The sequence below is a fragment of the Antechinus flavipes genome, chromosome 3 (assembly GCF_016432865.1).
Source record: "Antechinus flavipes isolate AdamAnt ecotype Samford, QLD, Australia chromosome 3, AdamAnt_v2, whole genome shotgun sequence".
NCBI lineage: Eukaryota > Metazoa > Chordata > Mammalia > Dasyuromorphia > Dasyuridae > Antechinus > Antechinus flavipes.
Genome location: NC_067400.1, coordinates 454458922 through 454482165, shown reverse-complemented (window position 1 = coordinate 454482165; position 23244 = coordinate 454458922). Strand labels below are relative to the sequence as shown.

The 23244-nt window shown below is 35.6% G+C and overlaps 1 protein-coding gene across 2 annotated transcripts in view; it reads right to left on the bottom strand.

The window, feature by feature from the left end:
- KATNAL1 (katanin catalytic subunit A1 like 1) overlaps positions 1–23244 on the bottom strand; it is a 174419-nt gene that overhangs the window by 93319 nt on the left and 57856 nt on the right. The window contains exons 7-10 of one of the 2 annotated variants that reach the window (XM_051986514.1): positions 17131–17289; positions 16020–16146; positions 14319–14453; positions 2923–3049 (exon numbers count right to left, since the gene is read on the bottom strand). In XM_051986514.1, the coding sequence (XP_051842474.1) occupies positions 2923–3049; positions 14319–14453; positions 16020–16146; positions 17131–17289 (548 nt within the window). The remainder of the gene's footprint in view (positions 1–2922; positions 3050–14318; positions 14454–16019; positions 16147–17130; positions 17290–23244) is intronic. The other variant, XM_051986515.1, reaches the window with a different exon arrangement.

Below are 23244 nucleotides of genomic sequence, written 5' to 3'. Positions count from 1 at the left end.
AGGAGCTTTCCCACCTAAGGAGTGTGATGGGATTCATAATAACAACAACAGTAATAATAATATTCGGTAGCTACAATGAGAAGCAGCAGATGTAATGGAAAGAGCACTGAAATGGCCTTGGAAAGCTGAGACTCAGCTCTGACAGCTGGCGCTATTCACCTGTGTGAGATGGGCAGTCACTTCATCTTTGGGGCTTAGTTTCCTGAACAGTAAGAATGCTGAACCAGGTAACTGCTAAGATTTCTTTCACCTTAAAATTTATAATCTGATCTAGAAAGTCTCCCTAAATCTAAATCCTATGATCTTAAAATATATGGCATTCATTTATATAGGGAGGCAACCATGGCAAAGTAGATAAAGAGCTGGTCTCCAGACCAGAAGACATGGGTTCAAGTTCTGACTGCTCCTCACTCTGGCTATGTAGGCACATCACCTCGTGTCTCACTGTGCCATGCGACCCTCTAGGACCCTCTAGGCAGAGAAGTTGCCAACCTGCATTGGTAGAGGGAGTTTCCTCATCCAGGGGCTCCCTAGATCAAAGAACTCACAGGCCCAGTGAGGATCCCTATACCTTACTTTTATGTAACTATGTAGTTTAAAAATAAATTTACATAATACCTCCTCATTTATTCCAGGAAAGTAATTCATATAAACATGATCCTTACTAATGGATGAGGAGATTAAAGTTCAAAGTGTGACCTTGCCCTGGGTCACATGGAGAACAAGTGTCAAAGGGTTTAAGGCATCAAGTACTCAAGCTCAGGGGCTCCTCTATGTCTAATGCTCTTACAACTCAGTTATGGAGTGTCTTCCCAATCAGTAAAACAGAAATATGATGAGAGGAACCTAAAATTCATGCTGGACAGCCCTACTTTTTAGTATCTACTCTAAGTGGCAAAAATCTTGAGAAATACTCCTTTTCTCATGAGCCAAACTTTGAATCAGATTGGTTTTGGTTTAAGGCTTGGTCATTAAGAAAGAAATCTAGCCAGTAAATACAAAGGTATCTTTAGAGGATTCACAGGTACAAAAGAGGGGAAAAGAATGACTTAAGAGCATCTGCAGGGGAGAAAGGGGAAGGAGAGGAAGGAGGGGAGGGAAAAAGGAAGGAAGGAGGGGAGGGGAAAAAGGAAGGAAAGAGGGGAGGGAGGGAGAGGAGAAAAGGGAGGAAGAAGGAAGAAAAGAGAGAAAGAGAAGGAAGGAAAAATGGGAAGGAGGGAGGAAGGAAAGGAAAAGAGGGAAGGAAGGGAAACAAAGAGGAAGGGAGGGAAGGAGAGAAGAAGAGAGATGGAGGGAGGGAAGGAGGAAAGAGAGAGGGAAAAGGAAATGGAGGGAGGGAAGGAGGAAACTTCATTTGTTACCTGATCTTAATCACAGAATGGGTACAGCCTCAATCAAACAGGGACCTGTTAAAGACCTTAAACAGGCCAAGGTCTCTCAACTGCCTCTAGGGCCATCTCCAGTTGTCCTGATCTATATCTGGCCACTGGACCCAGACGGCTCTGGAGGGGAAAGTGAGGCAAGTAACCTCGCACAGCTTCCCTCACTTAAATACAATCCACTTGCATGTCATGGCTTCACCCCCCTGACAAAGAACAAGAAGCAGCTTTGAATAATCCATACTTAAAAGACACTGAAATGATAGGAATTCATATAGTATCTGTCTATGGCTTAACTTAATCAGAGGGGTAAAGCCATCTCCTTCCTTATTTGGAACTTAAATCCAAGCAGGAAAAAAAACCACCAAAGCACTCTCCAACCTGTGGATTGTGGAGCATTGTGGCTGAATCTCTAGAACTGAGGAAAAGGTAAAGGTAGAGAGACCAGCTTCTCTCTCAAGCCTGACTATATCCCTGCACTGGCTACTACACAGAGGGTTACTCTAAGTGCCAAGCACTGTGGACCAAGAAGGTGCACACAGAAGAGTGTGGATCACAACAGATATTCTGAGAAGAATAACTAGACCTGGCAACAACTGGCTGGAAGGAGAAAGAAAAGAATAAGTACCCTCAAGATGGAAAGTAAGAGCACTGCCTGGGAGGAAAGACCTTCACCAAATGAAACAGATGCCAGAAGAAATCCTTGGCAATATTATTTCAGAAACATTTATCTCTATTATACCTCTATCCCTCTACTTACAGACTATAGAAGTGGACTCAGAAGAAACTAAAAAGACAGATGAAGAAACTCAAGTTCATTGAGATAAAGTGATTGCCTAAAGTCACCCAGTAATCCAGCAGGTGAAGGGGGTCTCCACATGCAGCTTCTGGTTTCCAAGTTCAGGGCTCTGTCCACTATGCCTTCATGCTGCTGTTTAAACATCTGCACTTTAATGCCACAATATACATACAAAGTAATGATTATATTGATATTGAAATCAGCTTAGGCACATGATTTAATATTGTTGGGATTTTAGTTTTTAAACTAATGGGAAAATCTTTATAGTGAAGAGAGCTTTATGTCACTTAAAACAATAGAAAAAAATAAATGCATAAAACATAACTCCTGTTTATTTCAAAGTGTTATGCCAGCTTTAATTTCCTCATGTAGATATTTAGCCATTAAGATTATTATGTGACATCATTTAAGTGTAAGGGGGGGAAAGTACAAGTAACCAAAATGTAGCAAATACAGACAGCATGCAGCCCTTAACCCCATTCATTCCTCCCTGAAGCCCAGAGTTCACTCCAACACTGTGAAAGAGGGCAGGAAACCATATGGCTACCAGAAGAATATTCTAATTATGGCCAATGACATTAAATTGTAAACAATTGATACAAAGTATTCACCTGAAAAGAGTATTATAACATTATGTTGATAATTATGTTTAATTCCTAGACAAACTTATTTTACTTCAGATTTTCTGGGTTTTAAAAAAATAATTACTAAGTTTTGTTTTGATTTTTTTAAATAAAGAAATACCTGCAAACGTTTGTTATATCAGCACCAGAATAGCCTTCAATCTTCTCTGCTATCTCTTCTAATTGAATGTCAGGATCTAATTCAACTTCACGAAGATTGATCTTAAGGAGCTCTGCTCTACCTTTTGCTGAAAGAAAATTTCTTGTTAAAGATTTTTACAAACTTTTTTTACTCCAGAGCTATCACAATCACAGACAAAAACCTGGGAAAAGAAAGAAGTACTGTGCAGAGAATAATTAATTCTGTGGCTCTGACTCACTATATCATGACTCAGGAACCCTTAAAAAAAAAAAGCCTTGGCTTTTGTATCCGAAACAGACATTGCTTGACAATTAACGACAAGCAGGTGCAGAGTTCTAATAACAAAGTTTGACACCAAATAAGAATTTAACTAATTCCTGGTGACTGCCTGATTTATAGGCAGGAATTAAGTGTGTCTGTAAATTATTAATCAATTAATCAATAAACATTGTTAAATGCCTATTTGGTACCAGGTACTGTGCTATAGATCCAAACCTCAAGGAGCTTACAATTTAATAAAGCATTCAACATACAAACAAAATGCATACAAAACAAGCTAAATAGAGCCTCAGTAGGAGATAAGAGAAGGAAGCACCAGAATGAGGCTGGGGAAGGCTTCCTGTAGGAGGTGAGATTTGAATTGAGACTTGATGGAAGCCAGAGGGAGGAATGGAAGTAGGCCAGAGAAAGCCTTTTGCGCATGCAGAGCAGGCAGAGAGTGTGACTGGAGCTGGGGGGTGGACTATCTTGTTTGTGGATAATGCAGGCGGCCAGTGTCACCAGGCTGAGAAGCATGTGTCCAGTCAAATGTAAGAAGCTTAGAAAGTGGGAAAGAGGCCCGGTGATATGGCTGTTATGCTCGGACTCCAAGCTAAGAGAATTGTGTGTTTGTTCCAGAGGCCACTGGACTCACTAGAGGGACTGGTCCCTAGAGCGCCATAAGGAAAATCCCTTCTGTGGCTACACGGAGGAAAGGCTGAAATGGGGCAAGGCTGGAGGCGAGCAGGCCCAGCCACTGATTGTGGTAACGGGGGCATGGGACCGAACCAGGGTGACAGCAGCCTCAGAGGAGAGAAGGGGGTAAGAGATGGGACAGAGGTAAAATCAACAGGTCTTGGTGCTGACTGAATGGGGTGGGGATAAGGCGGCCTTCACTAATAACGGGGAAGTTAGGAGCCAGAGAGGGTTGGGGAACACTGACTTGGAGATGTCTCCTGGACACCTTGTTCGAGAAGGATGAAGAACAGTTGGAGATATATGATTGCAAGTCAGCAGAAAGACTGGACGAGAAAGGTCTGGACTGGAGAATCGTCAGTACAGAGACAGTAATTAGAGCACATGAGAGGGCACCAAGCAAAGTAGCACAGAGGAAAAAGAGGGCTCAGGACAGAACTCTGGGAGACACCTACAACCTGGAAGAGGAGACAAAAAAAGAGAAGACAAGTAGATGCAAAGGGAGGAAAACCAGGAAAGGGGGGAAGAGAACCAAGAAAGGGAGGCATCTCCAAAGCCTAGAGAAAAGAAATAAGCGAGGGGGAGAATGGGCACAACAGGGTCAGAGCCTACAGAGACTCAAAAGGGAAAAATGAGGAAATGCCATTGGATAGGGCAACCAAGAGATGCTGGTCACTGGAGATAGAAGCTTTGTTGGGATGATAGAGAGGAAGCCAGATGGGAAGGGTACAGAAGAGAGTGAGAGGAACCCTGGAGAGGCGTTTCACCAAGACACACAAAAGGATGGAAGCACAGTGAGAGTTTTCTGAGGGGACACATGGCCAGGTTTCTGGGCAGCACAGAGGGGAAGACTGATAATAAGGGGCCTCTGTCACGCGTCATGGGTGACAGAGAGAGCAATCTGGGAAGGAAGGGGATCACTTGGACAGATAGAAGGTATAACCTGGCAACAAAGGAAGGCCACTTGTTCGTGTGAAACAGGAAAAGGAGGAGATAGCAGCCAAAAGAGTCTGAATGATTAAAAATGATGAAGAGAAGAAAAGAAAAGAGACCATAGTGAATAGTCTCAATGTGAGAAAGCACAGGCTTTCTCCTGTCAGTTTTCTGATATGTCCTATTATGTCTCCTATAAAGCCCTACACCAGAAACTCATTGTGGCATGAAGCTAACTTCTAGTTCCATAGAGGTTTAGTTTCAGTGCCATCCTCTGCAGCAAGCCTTTCCCTCAGGCACAGGCCAGGAGAAAAAGAAACCTTTCTGAAAGAATTTTCAAAATATTCTATAAAAATGTAAATATTAGTAAACATAAATGCTACTCTGGAAAGCAATGAAAATTAAATTTTGCTAAAAACAATTTTGCAAAACTACACAACATAAAATCTTTTATTCAATCTTCATTCTTCTTAATAGATCTGTAATACTATCAAATGTTCTTTCCTCTCTTGGTTTTCATGAAAAGTACTCCTCTTTCCTGTCTACTATTCCTTCTCAGTCTCCTTTGCAGAATATCCCACTCCCTAACTGTGAATGTCCCCCAAAGTTCTATCTTAGGACCTCTTCTTTCTCCTAAAATACTCTTTCTAAGCCATTATTTCATCCATGTAAAATCTCCCTCTGCTGATGAAAATCATGACCTCTGTGCTGTTGACAGATGGCTGCATGAGTTGCCATGGCCAAAAAAACCATCAAATGACAGCTAATCTTTTGATGACAAGCTTCTGAGTTTAGTCTGGCCCCTAGATGAGACACACATAGTTCATCAATAGGACTTAGAATCAAACATTTTCAATTTAATAGGATCGAAAGCATTCTATTTCTTTGTTCCCAAAATACTTGGAAATCTAAGTATCCTCTTTTGTACGATTTACTCCAATGTACATACAGCTAAAAGGATCACAATCAGTGGGGTTAAATATTCACTATTGGACAATTAACTCTGCTAAGTCCTGGACATAAAAAGAAGGGAAAAAATAGTGTCTCTTCTCAAACAGCTCACAGGCTATTGGGGAAAAATGAGACAGGTATAACAAACAATAAAACAAAACAATAAAAACAAACAGATATAAAATAGAGAAAAAATAATCTGAGAGGGAAGGCTCTGGTGCCTGAGGAAAGGCTTACTGCAGAGAGTGGCACTGAAACTAAGACTCTAAGGAACTAGAAGTTAGCTTCATGCCACAATGAGTTTTTGGTGTAGGACTTCACTGGAGGCATAATAGGACATATCAGAAAACTGACAGGAGAAACTCAGTTTCATATATATTTGTGGCCTGGCCACTGCTTGTGCAGGCATTGCAATTATAACTACTGTAGACAAGAAAACACCAAAATCCTTAGCTCTGACACAGTGCTTTGTCACTGGAAAAGACACTTCAAAGGATGCACTATCTTCTGCTTTCATGCTCCAGTTAAAGGATCGAGGGCATTTGCATGTGAACTGAAAATTTCTATTGGCTCCCCCAATAAAATGGGTGCTCCATAAAGGCGGGGCCTGTTTCTGCTTTTCTGTTGGCATTCCCAGTGCTGAGCACAATACATTGCACATACTAAGAGTTTAATAAGTGCTTTTTCATATTTAATCAATATTTCTTTTTTTTCTTTAGAAAAATTAGGTGGATTAAAATTAAGTTTCCTAGGAAAGAAGATTCAGAAGTCTGGGTCTCTGTGCAACAGATTTCTGTTACAGTAACTTACTCTCCTTATGCCTTTATTATAATCATGGGACACAACAGCAGAGCCCTCCACAAATTTCACAAGTAGAAAAAACATTTGTAGCCTTCTTTCTCATGATAACTAAGATCCGAATGTAAAACTATTTCCCAAAATAAAATGTGATCTTGAAAAATGTAATTTTAAAATTCTTAGTTTTCTATTTTACCCTTACCATATCACCTACTTTAAAATCAATTCCACAAACATATGAAGTACCTAACATATTCAGTACTGTGCCATCTGCAGAGGACACATAAATGAAACAAAGAACAAACCTTGTCTTCAAGGAATTCACTAGATAATGAGGGAGGTGATAAGACACACACTTATCATTATGGTACAAGGCAGAATGTGAGAAGTGTCCAAATTAATGCTAGGAAAACTCTGAGGGTTAATAACTACTATTGTAAACGCTATATTGGTTAAGAAGTGCTCTTTCAGTAAGCAGTCATATCCAGGCAATTCAAAGCACTTCATATTTTGTATTAGGCCTTTAAGTTGAGAGGCAAATAACTGGATGATAGTAAGTTGAATATAACAATGGTATTTTTTAAAGTTGCATCCATTGGACTAGAGAGAAACTTCAAGGAAAGTATACTATATTTTTTATATCCCTTGATATTTTCTTTCCAAATTGATTCATTCAAAGGCTCAAGTATATCTCACTAGAATTCTAAGGCCTTTAATTAAAACTCATAGTTTTATCAATGATTGTTGGGAGACTGCAAGTAGAGAAATCCATCACTTTTATACAAATGGATTAAGTATATTTAACTCACATGTTTGTTCATGTGTTTTTTTTGTTCATGCATAAAAGGTCTAAATAAATAAGGTGATTTATTTAGCTATTTCAATTACAAAGATACAAAATATTAATTGGCAGATATGCTTATTGATCATTGGTATTCATATAGCATCAATGAATTGATCTATCAATAAAAACAAGACCTCTGCTACTATATTAAGATTTCTTTGATATAATAAGGAAACGTGCAGGTAATTTCAAGGGTTGCTGTTCTCCAGAAGCTTACAGTTAGGAAGACAAAACTGACATATGAGAATGGGGTAGAAGCAATGCTAAACATACCATCATTATTGCAACAGGAATTCAAATGATATTACAGTAACACTAAAAAAAACTTGTTTTCAGGGAGAAGATGAGACTTAAGCTAAGCTTTGATTTAGATAGGTAGAGGGGAAGAAAGGATATTCTAAGCAATAGCAGAACGAAAGCTATAGAGCCAGGAATGCACCTAGTATGTAAGTGAGATACAGGAGGTTATGAGGGATAGAGGTTGAGGAGTTGTGGGAAAGGCAGGCACAGACAGATACAGTGAGACTATATACAGTGTATATATGCGGTATATATACAGTGAGATCATGTAGAATCTTGAATGCAATGCAAAAATCCAAATTTGGATCTGATGAAATACAAAACAAAACCAGCACAAATCTTCACACAGGAGAATGTCTCAGTATTTTAGGAGGATCTGTATTTGGACTGGGTAAAGAGTTCAAACACTTGTAATCAAGACCCACTGAGAAGTAATAAAGGCAAAGAAGTTAGTATCTGTAGAAACAGAGAGATTTAAAAAGCAAGTAGTCTTAACTTGTAAAGTTAAATTACTGAAAATTAAAAGTTCATTTTACTACTGTGCTTAATATTTTGACTTCTGCTGATCTTTTTACCATGTTCAAATTTTTTTTTCTTCTGGAAATTTTCATTAATTTTTCTGGGTAAAATGGCATTCTCCATGTGGTTCTCTTTGGTTTTCTGGTTCCTTCCAGATTCTTTTCCTTTCCATATTTCTAGTCCTTACTTTTAGCAAATAATATTGTTCCCTTCATTGAGTCTTCTTTTGTTATGGTCCCCTTTCCCATAAGATCATCTCCTAGTCTCTTCTCTCCATCTTTTCCTAACAACTTATCTTCTATGTACTACTTTGTCTTTTAGCTCTTTCTGGTACAAAATCATAAAATCTCAGGGTTGGAAAAGATATCAGAGGCCAAGTCTAATTAGATCCAAAACAATAGTCCTTTTTTAAATGCCTGACAAGTTTTCTTTAACTTAAGCCTCCACTGAAGGAGCATACTGCATATGTGTAAAGCTTTAAGAAGAATTTCCTGGCATCAATCCTAAAATTGCCTCAGTACCTTCTACCCACTATAAGCAATTCTTCTCTCCAAGAAGCAGGGAAGACTAATTCCTCTTATCCATGAAATCCTTTCAGTCACTCGAAGACAGCTATCAACTACCTCCTGAGCCTGCTCTTCAACAACACATCCCTAATATATCTTCACAGTGTATGTGCTCAAGGTCCTTCATCACCCTGGTTACTGTCTTCTAGACTGTATCCAGACTACCTGTGTTTTTCCTAATGTGATGTCCAACCAAGAATTCTCTACCAGAAATGGTCCGACCACAATACAATAGGACTATTGTCTTTCTTATCCTAAACACTCTTGATGCAGCCTAGGACTGCTTCTCTTTCTTAGCAATAATAGTTATAATATAATATAATATTGATTCATAGTGATATACTGATTCATAGTGAACTTGCAGTCCACTAAGACATCCAGAACCTTTTAAAATACACTGCTACCTAATCATGCTTCTCCCATCTTTTGAATTTAGATACTGGACATGGTGTGTTGTTTTTTTAAATCCAAGTGAAAAAATTTTACATTTATTCTCATTTAATTTCATCTATTCTGATTCAATCCAATGTCCCAGAATCACCAGTTCTTTCCAAATACATTCTCTGTATACCAAGGTGTTAGCAATCCCTTCCCAACTTTTTAATGTGCAAATTTGATTAACACGTTCCCTATGCCTTTACATATGTCAAGGATAAAACTATCAATCAGCACAAGGGCAAGCATATGTCTCAGAAACACTCCATTAAAGACTGCCTTACAAAATGAGAGCAAACTATAAGTGACTTAGATCTGGCATTCAAATAGTTCTGAACGCAACTAACCATCTTTTTCAGAATAACATTTCATACTTAATCAAGCAAACTGATAAAAATTTGGGTAAACTACAACATTTCCCTGATCTACTAAGTTAGTAAACTGGTCAAAAAAGAAAATACTATTCTGGCATGACCTATTCTTTTTTTTTTTTTTAATAACTTTTTATTGACAGAACCTATGCCTGGATAGTTTTTTAACAACATTATCCCTTGCACTCATTTCTGTTCCGACTTCTCCCCTCCCTCCCTCCACCCCTCCCCCAGATGGCAAGCAGTCCTACACAAATTAAATATGCCACAGTGTATCCTAGATACAATATATGTGTGCAGAACCGAACAATTCACTTGTTGCACAGAAAGAATTGGATTCAGAAGGTAAAAATAACACAGGAAGAAAAACAAAAATGCAAGCAGTTTACGTTCATTTCCCAGTGTTCTTTCTTTGGGTGTAGCTGCTTCTGTCCATTATTGATCAATTGAAACTGAGTTAGGTCTCCTTGTTGAAGAAATCCACTTCCATCAGAATACATCCTCAGACAGTATAGTTGTTAAGGTATATAATGATCTCCCGGTTCTGCTCATTTCACTTAGCATCAGTTCATGTAAGTCTCGCCAGTCCTCTCTGTATTCATCCTGCTGGTCATTTCTTACAGAACAATAATATTCCATAACATTCACATACCACAATTTACTCAACCATTCTCCAATTGATGGGCATCCATTCATTTTCCAGCTTCTAGCCACTACAAACAGGGCTGCCACAAACATTTTGGTACATACAGGTCCCATTCCCTTCTTTAGTATCTCTTTGGGATATAAGCCCAATAGAAACACTGCTGGATCAAAGGGTATGCACAGTTTGATACCTTTTTGAGCATCGTTCCAAATCACTCTCCAGAATGGCTGGATGTATTCACAATTCCACCAACAATGTATCAGTGTCCCTGTTTTCCCATATCCCCTCCAACATTCCACATTATCTTTCTTTGTCACTCTAGCCAATCTGACAGGTGTGTAGTGGTATCTCAGAGTTGTGGCATGACCTATTCTTAATGAAACTAATTTGGTTCTTGGTGATCACTGCTTCCTTTTCAGAATGTTCATCAACATTTAAGAAAAGATATTTATTAGGCAGAGTGTCCAGATGAGGGCAACCAGAATGATAAAGAGTTTCAAGTTTATTCCTCATGAGAGAGGGTGAAGAGCCTAGATACATTTAGGCTAAAGAAGACTCAGAGGAGCAGGAAGAGGGGAATATAATAGTTGAATTTAAGTTATCTTAAAGGTTGTTACACAAAAGAGGGACTGGACATCTTCTCTCTGATTTCCAAGAATCTCTAGACCATACTTCAAGAACCAGTGTTTTAGGAAAATAATTTTTCATTTTTCAATTTTTTTTCAAAATTTTTAAATTTTTTCAAATGAAATTCTCAAGTTTGGTTAGCTCTTAGCTATATTGCTTCAAATTTTTGGGATCAGCTGAAATGAACTTCAAGTACTCTATCTAAGTGAATACATGCATACTTATGGGTCAAACAAATGTCAATCAGTTAACAAGCATATATTAAGCACCTACTATGTGTCAATAACTGTTGTAAATGCTAGAAATACAAAGAAGAGATCTCTTAACTTTGCTATCAGGAATCATGGTAACACGATTTTAAAATCACAATAATAGCAGCAATATAATAGATGTATTTATATAGTAATTTAAGGTTTGTAAAGCACTTTAGAAATATTTCATTTTATCTTCAACAATCCTGGGAGGTAGATACTATTATTATCCCCATTTGACAAGTAAGAACACTGAGCAATACTTGGGTGACTGTGGCCAGGATAAGGAGAACACTGACAAGTGAGACTTAATATCCTAGCCACAGTCACCCAAGCTCATAAAATGTTTGAGGCTAGATTTGACTTCAGACTTTCCTGCCATGGGGTTTAAATTACTAGATTCTATTGATGCTAAAATCTTAAATAAAATATTAGCAAAAAGATTACAGAAAATCATCCCCAGGATAATACACTATGACCAAGTAGGATTTATATCAGGAATGCAGGGCTGATTCAATATTAGGAAAACTATTAGCATAATTGACTATATCAATAACCAAACAAACAAAAAACATATGATCATCTCAATAGATGCAGAAAAAGCATTTGATAAAATCCAACATCCATTCCTAATAAAAACACTTGAGAGCATAGGAATAAATGGACTTTTCCTTAAAATAGTCAGGAGCATATATTTAAAACCATCAGTAAGCATCACATGCAATGGGGAAAAACTGGAACCTTTCCCAGTAAGATGTGGAATGAAGCAAGGTTGCCCACTATACCATTATTATTCAATATTATATTAGAAACACTAGTCTCTGCAATAAGAGTCGAGAAAGAGATTAAAGGAATTAGAGTAGACAATGAGGAAACCAAACTATCACTCTTTGCAGATGATATAATGATATACCTAGAGAACCCCAGAGAGTCTACTAAAAAGCTATTAGAAATAACTCGTAATTTTAGCAAAGTAGCAGGATACAAAATAAATCCCCATAAATCCTCAGCATTTTTATACATCACCAACAAAATCCAACAGCAAGAGATACAAAGAGAAATTCCATTCAAAATAACTGTTGATAGCATAAAATATTTGGGAATCTACCTACCAAAGGAAAGTCAGGAATTATATGAGCAAAATTACAAAAAAGTTTCCACACAAATAAAGTCAGACTTAAATAATTGGAAAAATATTAAGTGCTCTTGGATAGGCCGAGCGAATATAATAAAGATGACAATACTCCCTAAACTAATCTATTTATTTAGTGCTATACCAATCAGACTTCTAAGAAAATATTTTAATGATCTAGAAAAAATAACAACAAAATTCATATGGAACAATAAAAAGTCAAGAATCTCAAGGGAATTAATGCAAAAAAAAAATCAAATGAAGGTGGCTTTAGCTGTACCTGATCTAAAATTATATTATAAAGCAGCAGTCACCAAAACCATTTGGTATTGGCTAAGAAACAGATTAGTTGATCAGTGGAAAAGGTTAGGTTCACAAGACAGAATAGTCAACTATAGCAATCTAGTGTTTGACAAACCCAAAGATCCTAACTTTGGGGATAAGAATTCATTATTTGATAAAAACTGCTGGGATAACTGGAAGTTAGTATGGCAGAAATTAGACATGAAGGCACACTTAACACCGTACACCAAGATAAGATCAAAATGGGTCCATGACCTAGGCATAAAGAACGAGATTATAAATAAATTAGAGGAACATAGGATAGTTTATCTCTCAGACTTGTGGAAGAGAAAGAAATTTGTGACCAAAGATGAACTAGAGACCATTACTGATCACAAAATAGAAAATTTTGATTATATCAAATTTAAAAGTCTTTGTACAAACAAAACTAATGCAAACAAGATTAGAAGGGAAGCAACAAACTGGGAAAACATCTTCACAGTTAAAGGTTCTGATAAAGGCCTCATTTCCAAAATATATAGAGAACTGACTCTAATTTATAAGAAATCAAGCCATTCTCCAATTGATAAATAGTCAAAGGATATGAACAGACAATTTTCAGATGATGAAATTGAAACTATTACCACTCATATGAAAGAGTGTTCCACATCACTATTGATCAGAGAAATGCAAATTAAGACAACTCTGAGATACCACTACACACCTGTCAGATTGGCTAAGATGACAGGAAAAAATAATGATGAATGTTGGAGGGGATGCGGGAAAACTGGGACACTGATGCATTGCTGGTGGAGTTGTGAACGAATCCAACCATTCTGGAGAGCAATCTGGAATTATGCCCAAAAAGTTATCAAACAGTGCATACCTTTTGATCCAGCAGTGTTACTTCTGGGCTTATATCCCAAAGAAATACTAAACAAGGGAGAGGGACCTGTATGTGCCAAAATGTTTGTGGCAGCCCTGTTTGTAGTGGCTAGAAACTGGAAATTGAATGGATGCCCATCAATTGGAGAATGGCTGGGTAAATTGTGGTATATGAATGTTATGGAATATTATTGTTCTGTAAGAAATGACCAGCAGGATGAATACAGAGAGGACTGGCGAGACTTACATGAACTGATGCTAAATGAAATGAGCAGAACCGGGAGATCATTATATACCTCAACAATGATACTGTTTGAGGATGTATTCTGATGGAAGTAGATCTCTTCGATAAAGAGAGCTAATTCAGTTTCAATTGATCAAAGATGGACAGAAGCAGCTACACCCAAAGAAATAACACTGGGAAATGAATATAAACTGCTTGCATTTTTGTTTTTCTTCCCAGGTTATTTTTACCTTCTGAATACAATTCTCCCTGTGCAACAAGAGAACTGTTCAGTTCTGCACACATATATTGTATCTAGGATATACTGCAACATATCTAACATATATAGGATTGCTTGCCATCTAGGGGAGGGGGTGGAGGGAGGGAGGGGAAAAATCAGAACAGAAGTGAGTGCAAGGGATAATGTTGTAAAAAAAATTACCCTGGCATGGATTCTGTCAATATAAAGTTATTATAAAATAAAATAAAAAAATTACTAGATTCTATCTACAACACATTAACACAGTAAAGTTACATAGATTTTTTTTTCAAAAAGACTAACACTGGAAATGAAGATAATTAAAGAAATGTTATAATAACAAAGCTTCAAGAAATAACATTGAAAACTCAAAAGCATAGCAAAAGATAGGAATCATACCTGTTGGTAAAGGTATATAAATTCTTTTCTCTAATCTCCTTCGCAAAGCTTCATCAATGTCCCATGGGAAATTAGTGGCAGCCAACACCATAACCATTTTAGAAGGATCATCATTTTCTAGAGCTCCTCCAACTCCTATTGGAATTTTTTTCCCAAGAGAAAAATTTTTTAAATTTTAGTAATCTAACAAAAAATATAATATTTTTTATTCTGTCCTTTATCATTTGTACTGTAAAATACACTAAGATAGGATTCTCTCACATGTGGAGTAGAGGGAAGACTATTGCTTATATAAGTTACTGATAACTAAAAAAAATAACTTATCATAAGACTAATTTTTTAATTTATTTTTTAAACTTTTTAAACATATTTCCTTATGAATCATGTTGGGAGAAAAAAAAATGAGAACAAAAGGGAAAAATCACAAGGAAAAAAAACAGGAAGAAAAAGGAAAAAAGTGAACATAGCATGAGTTAATTTATATTCAGTTTCTATAATTCTCTCTGAATGCAAACAACATTTTCTATCCAATGTTTATTGTGATTGCCTTGGATCACTGAACCCCTAAGAAGAACTAAGTTTTTCATAGCTGATCAACACATGATTTTGCTACTTCTTATTGTGTACATACAACATATTCCTGGTTCTGCTTATTTTGCTCAACAAGTCTTTCTAAAATCAGGTTGTTAATCATTTTTATAGAATAATAATATTCCATTACTTTCATGTACCATAACTTATTCAGCCATTTCCCAATCAATGGACATCTACTCATTTTCCAATTCTTTGCCACCACAAAAAGAGCTGCAAACACTCTCACATTGGAAGGAAAAATAAAGTAGTATTTATATTTTCTCCACAATAAATGTTAATAGAAAAGAAAGAAGTGATGAGTGGAGAGTAATAGATAATGGAGATATTCTGTTTCTATTTCTTTTTCTTTCTTTCTTTCTTTTTTTTTTTGTCCAGGAAGCTTTTTAAATTTCTTAATACTCCTAAAATCTTAAAACATTAAAAATGGACCTAATAGTTATTCATTAATAGAAACAATATATCCTTCATTGGCAAGGTTAAAATAAGTGCAAAGGTATGGTGTCTGATTTTCCTGAATGAGTTTTTTTAAACAAAATATCTTTAGCATAAGCAACACTGCCCAGAAATTATACAATCAAAACTCAAAATAACTATGTGTTATTAAGCTTCTACTTCCCTGAAAACCACAAATAGTCAAATAGCACAATAAGGTTCTTAAATTCACCATTCTCCAATTTACCTGCTCAATAAAAGACTAAATCAATTTATAGCATGATTTTAAAAAAATTAACAAAATTGCCAATGTGGTTTGAGTTCTACACTCTCTGTAGAGTGTACCATCTACTGCCTGCATGCAATGTATCAAGGCAAAAGAAAACAGCTGTCTTGATTTTATATAACCTGGGTCTCTACTTCCTTTAACATCTGAACAAGGAGGAAATAGTAAGCTTTTTTGTTGACAAAGACTAAATCCTAAACTTCTATATACTTTGTAGTGCCCAACAATGTAAAAGACATAAAGGATATATAAACAGTACTACCTTGGATAGTTACTTAATAATGTTCTTTGGACAATATTTCAACAAAAGAATAAAAATAAAAGTTATCTTCAACATAAAATCTAAAAAGAAAACAGCTTAGACTTAGAAGTACTTAAATATTTATTACCATCCATCTGAATGAGTAGTTCAGATTTGACTCTTCGACTTGCCTCGTGTTCATCAGAAGTGCCTCTGCGGCTACAGATGGAATCAATCTCATCAATGAAAATTGTTGTAGGCGCATAAAATCTAGCCTTTGAAAAAATATTTTTAAAATTGTTGTAGAAAAAACAGATAAAATATTTTAGAAAAGTTAAAAATTGAAGGAAGGGGGTAAAGGTTCAGAACCAACACTTTCACAGTTCTTGTTTTTAACATCATACTGCATAGTTATTAACAATGGGAAATAATGAATTCTGAAACTAAAGTTATGTTGTAAACCTTTAAAATAAAATGTAATTTACCATTAAAAGATGTTTTTCAAATCTTTTGTTAGATAAAAAGGATTAATGTTATAATTTTTTATTTGATTTTATGAATTTCCAAAAATTATTATTGTGATCATGGAAAAGAATCACAAATTTAGAGGTGAAAGGGACCTCAGAGTCATAAAGTCCACTAAGCCAAGCTGCTTCACAACAACAGCCTCCCTAAAGCAGGAACAACAAAAATTTGCTGTCCTCCTTCTCCTGGACAAACAACAAGGGCTCTTCTCTAGCCCACACTGGATGAGAGAGCAGGGACAAGAACACTTGTCTGGAGGTCGGAAGAACTGTGTCCAAACTCTACTTTTACTATTTACTCCCTGGGCATGAATCTGAACTGTATGAATCCCAGTTTCTTCAGCTATAAAATTAAGAAAATATCCTGGCTCCTTCACAGTATTGCTAAGGGCATCAAAAGGGATAGAGAACATGAGAGCATTTTTTTTAACTCTAAAAGGTTACATATATAAAAAGTGGTGGTTGGGGGTTTTGTTTGGTACCATCAAAGCTTTCTTTTAAAACAGAAGTTAAAGGCACAAAGTATTTCTCTCTACCTCATTCTAGGGATTTTAAGAAGTATTAAAATATTACTTCACTTGATATGTTTTAAAATAATTAATAATAATGATGGGAGTTCACCTTTGAAGATGCTGGGGAACACAAAGGAAGGAAATTTGAGAAGGAAATTAACAATTGGCTGTCATTCTCTGCAACATAAATGACATAAATCTGAAGGTATCATTCTCTACTTACCATTTCAAACAACAAGCGAACTAACTTCTCAGATTCGCCCCTGTATTTAGATGTCAGAGTAGAGGAGGAAACATTGAAGAATGTCGTGCCACATTCAGTGGCAACTGCTTTTGCGAGCATCGTTTTACCAGTACCGGGGGGTCCAACCATCAATACACCCTAAAGTTCCACAAGAAGTATTACGTTTTATCACACAAGCAGTTTGATCACAGTACTGCCAACAATTCATTTATTTTATACAGGTTTTCATTGAAAGATTAAAATTCCGTTTTCACAGCATAATAGATACAATGATTGTCATTATTTATAGAAATGGGAAATGAAGAAATCATAAAATTTCTTCCCAATCCCAAAGAGAATGAACGATGCAGTAATAAAGGATGCATGTGGTGAGGAACCTGACCATCTCTACTGACTGTGGCAGACTGCATCTCTGTACCTTTCATTCTGGGGTAGGTAAGTGGCACAATAGAGAGCGTATCAGGCCTGGATTCACTAAGATTCTCTTTTCTAAATTCAAATGCAACCTCAATCACTAACTAATTGTGTGACTGGTCAGTTAGCCCTGTTTGCCTCAATTTCTTCATCTATAAAATGAGCTGGAGAACAAAATGGCAAACCACTCCATTATCTTTGCCTAGAAAACCTCAAGTAGGACCATGAAGAGTCAGATATTACTGAACAACAAAAATAGCTTTTCATTCTTGACTGCGACTTATGTTGTCATTTAATTTAATGAAAATACTCATTTGACAGCATATTTCAGAATTATGCACTTTTCACTAATATATTAAGTGTCTACTCCTTTTAGAAGAAAACCTACTGTCCACAGAAATGTTCATACTACATACAGTTTCTATTAAAATATAAGCTCTTCATGAACTTAGAAAGCATAAAGCATATATTAAGCTGTATTTCAAACACAACCAAATTAGTTTTAATTTGATTACAATATAATATGCTAGTAAATCAGTAACTTACATGAATTATTACTAGTAATGAAAGAACTATTAAATAGGATCTCCATTGCAAATAACATTTTGATTATGCCTTACCTTTGAAAATTAACAGGAAAAGCTATCTCCTAAAACAAAACACCTGGAAATATAATTGTTTAAAATTTTTGTCTTTCCAGCCTTTTCAAATGACAGCTTGCTGATTCTTTAATTTGGATGTTAATGTTCTTATTTCTGTCAGACACTTCTTTATGTGGGTTCAGACATATGTTTATTGTCAGATTTGGCATGTAAAATTTCAATGATTTCCAATAGTTTCTTTCAATGTAGTTTAGATTATGCTTAAAAGTCACATCAAGGTCAAATTCCAATTCAGTCCATACTGGAATTTTGCTCAAATAATTGCTGTGCCAATTCTTGACCAAATATTTCCTAGGGCTTGGAAATACTAGTTTTCATATAAAGATTTTTTTTTTTTTTTTTTTTGGCCATGGAGGCAGTGTGATTTTATTAGAGAAGATTTGAATTCAGGAAAGAACTGAGTTCAAACTCCATTTCTGATTTGAACAGTGTGATTCTGGGCAAACAGCTTAGCTTCTCTGAAAGTCAGTTTCCTTAATGGTAGGAAGTGCCTGAGACACAAGGCTATTTGAAGAATCAAATAAGATTACAAATGTACAGTATTCTGTCAATCTTAAAGTGCTATATGAATGTCAGATGTTATAGTAAGTATAATAAATATAATTATAAGACAAGTGATTAAGATTTCCTGATTCTGAATATTAATAATGCACTGTATAGTCATAAATAATTAAGGTCACATACAATCAATGCAACAAATACACAATATATATTTCTACAACTCTTGCTTTTGAAAGTTCTTTTAGTTGCTTTTGTCATTTAAATTTTATTTTTAATTTTTAATTTAACAAATATCCACAAACATGAACATAACTCTTCCAATTTTATCTATTGTTATATATCAGGAAGAGACCCTATAGAAATGACTAATTTTCCATTTAACTTGTAAAAGTTTGGCCCTTCTTTTAGAATGTTTCTTCTAGGTACAGTATCACTTCTTATTTATAGTACAGTATTTATGGATTTTGATAGTCAAAGGAAATCCCTAAAACCTATCCCTTAATGTTGTAAAAAAAATTACCCTGGCATGGATTCTGTCAATACAAAGTTATTATTACATAAAAAAAATTTAAAAAAAAAAACTATCCCCTATAAACGTAACTGAAATTTGTATTTACTATGATAGGATTAAATTTCATAAATTTTTAACTAGTAAGAAATATATTGGCCCCTCACACTTAATAGCACTTTCTGTGCTATCTTTTGAATACTCAAGTGTTGTCTTTCATCAATTATTAATTATGTGGGACCCTTCAACAGTTAAGCAAATTAAAATTAACATATTCCTAGAGCCTAAAAAAATCAGGACAGACCTAAGAAGAAATGGTAAGATCTTTCTATTACCTATAATGATATAGTCAACTCAAAGATAATTATTCTATTTAGATAATTCCCCAATCTATCTACTTTAACCTGACCTATCATCTGAATTTCATTCCTACTTTTCCAACAATCTGCCAAGAATGTCCACTTAAATGTCAACAACCCAATTCTACTCAAATCCAATATATAAAAAAACAAAGTCATCATCTTCCTCATCTGGACCCTTTCCAGATCCCAAACCAATTCTTCTTCTTGAGTATCCAATTTCTATTAATGGAATCATGAATTGAAATTTTCAGTCTTCCATACTTGAAACATTTTGTCTTTCTTTTTTCCTAAATTCCCTCCATCTAATCAGCTGCCAAAGAGCTACTGTTTCAAGTCATTCTCTCTGTCATTACCCCATATAGGTGTTTATTACCTCAGTATTCCTAACTGCCCTCCCCAGCTTGCAACATCTTCTCCATGTGATCTACACTTGACACTATCAACAGATTAATCTTCTTAGAATATCCATCTAACTATACTCAAAAATCTCCAATGGCTTTCCACTTCATGGAAAACAGAGTTAAAACTTTTTAATGTAAAATTTAAGGATCTCCATAATCTGACTCCCAAATTACCTTTCCAATCTTATCTCCCATAGTTCACCCTTATTCTGCAATCAAACATCTACTTGGAGTCCCACAACCTTACCAAGTACTTTTTAACACCTCCACACTTTTGCTGAGGGCATTTTTCCTGTCTAGAATATTCTTCCTAACTTTAATTCTACCCACTGAATTGCAATTTATTCTTCAAAGTTTAGCTTAAATCATGCTTCCTCTACAAAGATTCCCTAATTAATCAAACTATTTTAGCACTTACTGCCTGATTATCTCATGACACCTAGCACAATGCTTTGTACCAAATGCATTTGTGTATATGACTTGATTATTCAACTTGACTACAACTTCCCAGACAGCAAACAATCTTATATAACTTCTGTCCCTGTCTGTGTGTGTGTGTGTCTTTCTGTCTCTGTCTCTCTTTTCATACTGTTTCCTGGAGAAGATGAATACTGAATGGGAATAGAATGAAAGAATGAATCTAGCAAGATTGGCAATGACTGATTTAAATATGTTTGATATGATTTTTAATTTGTAGGTATCTAAATTTTCCTTATGTAACACTTAATAGAAAATTCTTTCTTTCTCTTTCCATTAGTGCTATTTACTAACAAATATTAAGAAGCACTCTAGGAAAAAAATATTTTGGTGAAGTCACTACAGGATTTTATTATAGCATTGTGACCCTGATTTAGGAAGTAATGAAAAAAATGAAGACTACTGATTTACTGGCAGAAAAAAAAAAAAACTTATTCATAAAATTATCTTAATCCCTTAGAAGTTCAGAAAATTATAAATTTATAATTATAATTATCTGTTATAAAATACATTGTGTGTATCTACTATAAAAGCTACGATAGCCAATGACAGCTAACTAAGGAATTTTACCTTCTGATAGTTTTCAAAGGACATAATCATAATTATCAAATAGTATACCCATAATTTTGACAAATGACCACCAAAACAAGAACGTAACTCCCAAATCAAAAACTAGATAACTGACTACAAAATTCCTCCCTATCCATTTTTTCCTTTCTACATATTAAATGAGAAAAAAAATCATAAATGATATTCTGAGGACATTGCTCCTTTAATTATGACAGACTGAAAAAGTAACAAATTTATAACCAGTAGGCTACAGTAGTTGGCCAAAAATAGTAAAATTAATTAATCTCAACAATTTTAGGGAAACAGGATAAATCTGAATATCATGGATTAGATGTCCCCTCTGAAGAATACTAGATGGTGCACAATGCTTTCCTATCATCTTGTAGTTCAATGAAAAAGTAGAGGATGGTATATGAAAGAAAATGGAAATTTCCTAAACTATAAGTGATTAGAGATCAAGTCAAATCAATAGACATTTATTAATTGCCTTCTATGTTCAGATACTGTTCAAAGTACAAGAGATTTAAAAAAGGAAAAAAAAATAGTCCTTGTCCTCAGGCAAAGAAAATCTAATACATTCATGTATCAAGGTAGATAACCTCTATGTGGCTTCTTCTGTTTTAACCATGTAAGAACAGAAAAGGAAGTCAAGGCAAACCACTGAATAAATAACTTAGCAGAAAACAATACTTTTAAAAAATTATTATTTTAAAACAACTTGTATAAATAATTAGACTGCCTGTGGCTCAAAGAAAAACCTCTAATGACTGTGAAAAGCTGAAAGGGCTCTTGAAGCTGATTGTTCAAGATAACTTCGAGATTCAAGAATAATTGGAAAGAAAGTTTAGAGATAAAATGAAGATTAGACTTCTTTATGATCAGAGTAATTATGGAAAAGTGAGAAAAAGACCATAATACATATAGATATTTGATTTAAAATTAACTCTACTACACTACAAGTAAAAGTTGATATATGTGTGGTTCAGAAATGGTGAGGGGTCACCATTTAATAAAAAAAGCTGGAGAGATCTCTAGAAGCAAAGCAAAGTTTTATTATACATTCTCGAGGGTATCCCACCCATCGAGCAGACAATCGAAGGGAGGAAGCACCCTCGGGGCAAATATCTCCTCCCACCACTGACCCTCATCCTTATTGGCTGAGGATCTGACATTCTAAACCTGGGAACTACCCAAGAAATTGAACTTGACCAATAAGTACATAGCTGCCCATATCTGACTGAAACAGGGAGAAATTTTTGTCTAGGAGGATAGCAGGAAGGGGACTTAAGTATGCCCTTGACTCGATGCTTAAAGTCCTTCAGGCCTATTCAAACTCTGAAGTAGATGAAGCCTTACTCGATTTTCACAACTGTCTTGAAAGATTTCACCTCATCTCATTCATATACTAACTGTTTAAGGTGAGTTGTTTAAAAAAAAAAAAAAAAAAAAAGCACTGTGTGAAATGAATGGCCAAAAAAAGCGATTTTCCAATAGATAACTGGTCTAAGAAGATCAACAAAAGGTTTATAAAAGAAAAATTGCTAACCATTAACAATCAAATTACCTCAAGAAACATTGATCACAGATAACAATAACATTCACACACAACACACACACACACACACACACACACACACACGAGAAAACTAAGACATTCAACAAAGGGAAGGCATTAGCATTAAAAGAAATCAGGAAAGGCTTTTATTCTTGGAAAATATGAGGTTTAAGCTGGGACTTGAAAGTAGAAAAGCAAAGAGATAGAAATGAGAAGGAAGAGAATTCCAGGCATGGCAGATAGCGAAAATAAAATAAGTCAAGAAATGTAAAGTCTTCTACATGGAACTGCAAGGAGGCCAGGGTCAATGGGTCCAGAGTATTTGGAAGGGAGTTAACTTATAAGACAGGAAAGCCAGAAAATGGCCACATTTGTTTTTAAAAGCCAAACAAGAGATTCTGTATTTGACTCTGAAGGTAATTACAGAGCCACTCAAATTTGTTAAATGAAGGCAAAGAAGAAAGGAAACATGGTCAGATCTGAGCTTTAGAAAGATCAGTTCAACAGCTGAGTTCAATGGAAAAATTGGAGCAGGGAAAGACAGAACAGGCAGACCCAGCAGCAGGCAAAAGTATTCCAGGTATGAAGTTATGAGAGAGCTTATACTGGGGTCAAAGGAGAGAAGGGGATTATACAAGAGATG